The sequence below is a fragment of the Dysidea avara genome, chromosome 9, assembly GCF_963678975.1.
Source record: "Dysidea avara chromosome 9, odDysAvar1.4, whole genome shotgun sequence".
In the NCBI taxonomy this organism is placed as follows: domain Eukaryota; kingdom Metazoa; phylum Porifera; class Demospongiae; order Dictyoceratida; family Dysideidae; genus Dysidea; species Dysidea avara.
Genome location: NC_089280.1, coordinates 30,428,168 through 30,434,960, shown reverse-complemented (window position 1 = coordinate 30,434,960; position 6,793 = coordinate 30,428,168). Strand labels below are relative to the sequence as shown.

The following is a 6,793-nucleotide window of genomic DNA, read 5'->3' as shown; positions in this document are numbered from 1 at the left end:
CTTAACAATTGAATTAGTTATGTAATTTATAGCCCAATATATCAGTTGTTGTCCCTTTGATATCAACAATATGGTACCTATGAGTTCAACAATGATGAACAATATGTGACCAGATCTGTGAAACTCGGCATAATTATGCATTTGAAATTCTTGATTTTTAAATATTTATATTTACTTAGCCAAGTGTATGTTCTGGCAAAGTTTCAGCCTGATATGCCAAAAACGTTTGGAGTTACAGCCCTATAGAAAATCAATTTGTACAAGGAGAATAATGTATGAAACTGTTAGGATCTTTTGTAGTAATATTGTGATGTAATGTTTTTGGTCACGTGAATTCAGAAGAAAGTTTCGTTTACAATATGGCGCCCAACGTGTTCGGGAACCTGAAGAAGACTAAGTTCTAATTCCTTGGTGCTGGGTGTGAATAGGCACCAGAGAAGGTATATTCATCGTAGAGAGAGTACCGTTGTTGGTTTTGATTCTTCCAGGTGGAACGCCGCTTTCACATTCGCCACGTGGTAGTAATTCACACCTTGAACTTACAGTTTCGCGACGACGAGAACTACCATGGCAGAAGACTTCGAACGTTCCAAACAGAAACGAAGAGGGTACAGGGGCGTAACTACACGATTTATGAAAGAGATGAAAGCTCTCCTGTCCGAAGAGACGATTGAAGACGGGAAATTACGTCGACTAAGAGTTCTTTGTGGCCTACTATGGGATAAACAACAGACATTGAAGGCTCTTGATGAGCTAATATTGGGCCTATGTTCAACGGAAGATATAGAGCAAGACATATCCGAGGCGGACGAGATATCAGCGGGAATAACTGAAGTTATCAGTGAGTGTGAACATTATTTAGAGATTAACAAAGCGCGAAGAGACAACGTTAACCAAAAATCCTCTAGGGAGACGACCACAGCTGGTGAGCCGCCAACGGTGCACGTGGACGATACAGTTGAATCGTCCATGCCACCAATGGAGCAAGTGAGTAATGCAGTTGCTGAGCAGCACAATAAGAAAGCAAAACCTAAACTACCCAGGCTTGTTTTACCAAGATTTAGTGGAGATGTTACTAAGTTCCGTAGTTTCTGGGATAGCTTTAAAAGTGCAGTGGATGAGAACAACGACCTTTCAGTAGTGGACAAGTTTAATTATTTACAGTCATTGTTGGAGGGGCCAGCTGCCAAGTCGATACAAGGTTTGCCGCTCACTGCAGCCAATTATGATTGTGCTAAACAAGTATTAGAGGAAAGATTTGGACGAATGAAGCAGATCATAGCTGCTCATATGGATGATTTTTTGAAAATACAAGCATGCGGTGGTGATAAAACATCACATTTGAGAGCAGTGTATGACAAGATTCACATCAATGTTCGTGGACTAGAATCCATAGGAGTGACTGCGGATCAGTATGGGAGCTTCCTTATACCTATCATAATGTCAAAACTGCCATCAGAGGTCCGACTCCAGGTTGCGAGGGTTACGGCAAGGGATGAATGGGACATTCAAGAGCTGTTAGCAGTGATTAAGGCTGAGGTGGAGGCTAGAGAGATCAGCGACACTATTAAGATTACTGAGAGGAAACCTGTCGACAACTATGTCAACAGAAGATTTAATCCGCCGTCAGCAGCTACCCTAGCATCTCAATTTCGTCATGGAAACAGTTTAGGTCCTAAATGTGCATTTTGCAAGGAAGGCCACTACTCTGCTTCATGTTCCAAGGTACAAGATGTACATGTCCGTAAAGATACATTAAGAAGAGAGGGTAGATGCTTTGTGTGCTTATCTGTTGGGCATAAAGTAAGCCAGTGTACTAGTTCACGACGCTGCAGGCACTGTAATAGAAGACATCATCAAGCAATCTGCGACACACAACCAAACCAACACTCACAAGATAGCCAGTCCCCACAACCAATGGTACCACCAATAGGTAACACAGTTGATGAACCAATTCAGACCAGTCAGAATGTCGCGACCACAAGTAATGCAACAAGGAGTAAAGTCGATGTTCTTTTACAAACTGCCAAGGCATGGGCCCATGGTGACAACGGCCAGAGAATACCAGTACGTGTGATGTTAGATGGAGGAAGCCAAAGGTCATACATCACCAATGATTTGAAGACTAAACTAGGATTGAAGGCAGTACAAGTGGAAACAATTCACCTCAACACCTTTGGCTCAGATTCATATGAGAAGAAGCGGTGTGATCTTGTGGAAGTGGTGCTGCAAGGGAGACGTGGTGAGTCAGTATGCATACAAGTTATAGGGTTTCCCAAGATATGCTCACCTCTCTCCACAAAGGTAGATGTAAGTCATTTAACAGAGTTACAAGGTTTTGAGTTGGCTGATCATGACCCCAGTAGTGAGGGTGGAAAGATTGATGTTCTTATTGGGTCAGATTACTATTGGGAGGTAGTATCAGGGGAGATAGTCAGAGATGTAGCAGGTCCAGTTGCCATGGACAGTAAATTTGGATGGGTATTATCTGGCCCGGTGAGAACAAGGGGACGTATACAAGGCTTCACAACCACTAGTTTGGTTCTGCAAGGGTCAAATGCTATAGATCCCTTAGATCCAAGTCATAGTATTGTAAATTTAAATGATGAATTGAGACGTTTCTGGGAGACTGAGGCGATAGGGATTATAGATAACCCAGATCGTAGTGAACTCGATAGTCAGTTTATACCTTCAATGGTATTTGATGAGAACCAAGGACGTTATGAAGTGTGTTTACCCTGGAAGGCTAACTGTAAGCCCTCGGCAACTAATTACAATATATGTCTTTGCAGACTACAGCATTTAAGATCTCATTTGAAAATGAACAGGGTGTTGGCCCAAGAGTACGCAGATACCTTCAGTAGGCAGGTAAACTCAGGCATAATAGAAAGAGTACCATTAGAACAGGACCCCACCACAGACGTTTTTTTCCTACCACACCATGGAGTAGTTCGAGCTGACAAGGAGACTACCAAGTTGCGCATCGTTTTTGATGGATCAGCCCATGATCACAACTCCTGTTCATTAAACGATTGCCTAGAGAAAGGCCCTAATCTAACTCCTCATGTGTTTGACATTCTTGTGAAATTTAGAACATATCGGACAGGTCTATCTGCTGACATTGACAAGGCTTTTCACCAGATAGCAATAGACACCCGTGACCGAGATATGTTAAGATTTTTGTGGTTTGACGATGTAAATAAAGATCACCCAAACATTATTCAATATCGTTTTTGTCGGTTAGTGTTTAGGCTTACCTCAAGTCCAGCCATACTAAATTCAGTTCTCCGTCATCATCTAACCCAAGGGAAAGGCAACGAATCTCCTGTGAACCGTTTGTTAGAGGAATCATTATATGTTGATGATTTTGTGGGAGGAGCAGTAAATGATGAGGAAGCGTTTGAATTGTACCAGAAGGCCCAGGAAGTAATGAAAACAGCGGGGTTTAATTTGAGGAAATGGAATACTAACTCCCCCACACTGAGAGCCAAGATCAAGAATGAGCTAAGAAATTTTGGTGAGCAACACGCAGCTGCTGAGTTGAAGATTCTAGGACTCAGCTGGAATACAGATAGCGATGAATTGTATGTTGACGTGACTGAATTGATGATGTATATGAGTACTTTGGCTCCCACAAAGAAATCAGTTTTGAAGTTTTCTGCCAAATTGTTTGATCCCCTAGGATTTCTTGGTCCCTTTACTGTGAAACAGAAAATACTGTTCCAATCATTATGCAGTGACAAGGTCAACTGGGATGAGCCATTAGATGGTGACGCACTAAAGGCATGGGGACGTATGCCAGCTGATTTGAAGGCCATCTCCAGGGTGAGAGTGCAAAGATGCTATTTTAGAGAATCCCAAAGGGTGATTTCATGTCAGTTACACGGATTCAGTGATGCCTCAGAAAGGGCACTTGCAGCTGTTGTTTATGTGCGTATAGAATATGAAGGCCAAAAACCAGAGATAACCTTAGTGACATCAAAAACCAGAGTGGCACTGATTAAGAGACAGACCATTTCCACGTTTGGAACTACTAGGAGCAACCATTTTGGCTCGTCTGATGTATACCGTTAAGAACTCTCTTGTCAAGACAAGGATGTCATGTGAGTTGAGTACGTATTATTGGACTGATTCATTCACCACACTTTGCTGGATTACAAACAATCATACCTGGAAACAGTATGTGCAGTACAGGGTAAAGGAGATTCACAACTTGAGTGATCGAGAGCAGTGGAAATTTTGTCCAGGTGCACAAAACCCAGCTGATCTACCTTCTAGAGGCTGTGGTGGGGAAGAATTAGCTTGCAACATCAACTGGTGGAAGGGACCACAATTCTTGTATCAACCTGCATCATCATGGCCAGTCTTGTCTACCCCCCTCAGTACACCTGAAGCAAAAAGGGAAATGGTGAAGCACCCACCTACCCTGACCCACACTCTCGCTACAACAGAAGCTGACCCCACACTCAGTAACTTGGAGAAGATTATTGACGCTGCAAGATACAGCAGCAAGGTTAAGTTGCTTCGAGTTACAGCTACTGTCATTAAGGTTGCAAAGTTTTGGAGAAAAAAGGGTAAGACCACCCAGTCATGGGCACCCATTATAGCAACTGATCTGAACAAGGCTGAAGAGAAGTGGATACAGACGATACAGCACAACTGTTTCTCGGAAGAGTTAAGGGTGTTAAAATCAGGTCACCAGATCAAGAGTAACCGTTTGATAGCTCAGCTCAACTTAGGGCTGGATAATGAGGGCTTCATCCGTTGCCGTGGTAGGATTAATAATGCCGATATACCAGAAGGGGCTAAGTCTCCGCTATTGTTACCAACACGACACAGGTTCACATCATTGTTGGTTCAATCTGTCCACCATCAAATCTTCCACAATGGAATCAGAGAGACACTCAATGCAATCAGAGAAAAACACTGGATTATACGAGGCAGGGAGATAGTAAAACAGGTATTAAGGTGTGTTGTGTGTAAGAAATACCAAGGCTATAGCCTTTCAACATCAAATGTAGCAGAATTGCCACCAGACCGAGTAGTGGACTCTCCTCCTTTTGCAAACACAGGGGTGGATTTTGCAGGGCCACTCTACATAAGGAATGCTGACAAGAGCAGTAAAGCATATGTGTGCCTGTTTACCTGTGCTACAACACGGGCAATACATTTAGAGCTGACCAATAGTCTTGGTGCACCCCAATTCATACAAGCATTTAGAAGGTTTGTGAGCCGAAGAGGACTACCTTCCAAAATGCTATCAGATAATGCTAAAACCTTTAAGGCGGCGGAAGGGGAGGTCAAGAAGCTAGTTCATGCTGACGAAGTCCGTGAATACCTTACCAACAAACAAGTATCCTGGGAATACATAGTGGAAAAGGCACCCTGGTGGGGTGGTTACTGGGAGCGGATGGTGCGTAGTGTAAAGACATGCTTAAGGAAACATATGGGCAGATCATCATTGACGTTTGAAGACTTGCGGACTATACTGGTAGAAATAGAGGCGGTACTGAACAATCGTCCAATGACTTATGTCTATGATGATGAGAATGGAGTTTCGTACCCACTAACACCAGCCCAGCTAGTTTACGGTAGGCAGATAACAATGACTGTTGATGGAAGACAAGAGGAGATTATTAGTACCTACCAGAGTTTAACTAGGAGAGCTCAACATCACAAACGTCTACTTAGCAACTTCTTGCTACAATGGAGCAAGGAATATTTGTTGAGCTTGCGTGAGCATTATCATAAGAATATCCAGAGACGCAGTCATGTAGCCTTGAAGCAGGGAGATGTAGTGTTACTAAGAAATGAGGGAACAGCACGTTGCATATGGAAGTTAGCAAGGATTACGGAACTGCTTCCAGGAAGAGATGGTGTTGTGAGAGCTGCCAAGGTGCAAGTGTTGGGCTCTGACAGAAGGCTGATTGTGTTGCGTCGCCCTATCCAATATTTAGTACCACTTGAGGTAACAGAACAGTGAACTTCAAACTCTTTTGTTATTACTTATATTTAAATTTATGTTAGGTTTTTTGATTACCATGGGTAATCAACCCCGGGCAGTGTATGAAACTGTTAGGATCTTTTGTAGTAATATTGTGATGTAATGTTTTTGGTTACGTGAATTCAGAAGAAAGTTTCGTTTACAATAAATAATGCAGATGCTTACTCAAATGGCTGTAACTTATGAATGCAATGATATACAGAGTTAAAATTCATACTATTGTGTTCACTATGAATAGGGGAATCCATTGCTGGTAATTCCTTGTATCACCTTATTTGACACATACAAAGTGAAGAAAGATTTATCACATACTGTTGCTTTGATGTGACATAAACAAACACTATTACTTGTGTATTTATTGGTTTACTGCAATTTTTGAATTCCTGTCAAGTAAGCATATAGGATGATATTCAGTTTTTACTGTAGACCCAGAAAAAGTTTATTAACACACAAGTACTTAACCAATGCTTTATACTGTAAAGTTAGGCTTGCACAATTATCATGGGATCCAGTCACATATTATTAAGAAATATTTGACAAAGGAAGGTTAGGAAAATTAGGGATTATCTGTATTTATTTGTTAAATGCTGTGGTATTTGTTCAAAAGAAATTGATGTAACAACTAATATTGAAACTCAACCACTTCTTGATGTTTGAAAATGATGTTTATGCTCTTATTCTCAAAATTGATTATGGTAATATGGCTACTATTGAAAGTGCAGCATTTAACCAAGGAAACATTGCCGGTAGCATAAAAGATTAGGTGTGCTTTAATCACTTTGGTATGTA

The 6,793-nt window shown here is 41.6% G+C and overlaps 2 protein-coding genes across 2 annotated transcripts; both read left to right on the top strand.

The window, feature by feature from the left end:
• Positions 1-567: 567 nt before the first annotated feature.
• Positions 568-4,074, top strand: LOC136267662 (uncharacterized). Its single transcript, XM_066062810.1, has one exon. It carries the CDS (start codon positions 568-570, stop codon positions 4,072-4,074), a length of 3,507 nt encoding a protein of 1,168 aa, XP_065918882.1.
• A 22-nt stretch (positions 4,075-4,096) lies between these two features.
• Positions 4,097-5,983, top strand: LOC136267660 (uncharacterized). Its single transcript, XM_066062809.1, has one exon. The coding sequence runs from the start codon at positions 4,097-4,099 to the stop codon at positions 5,981-5,983; it is 1,887 nt and encodes a 628-aa protein (XP_065918881.1).
• The last annotated feature ends 810 nt before the right edge of the window (positions 5,984-6,793 follow it).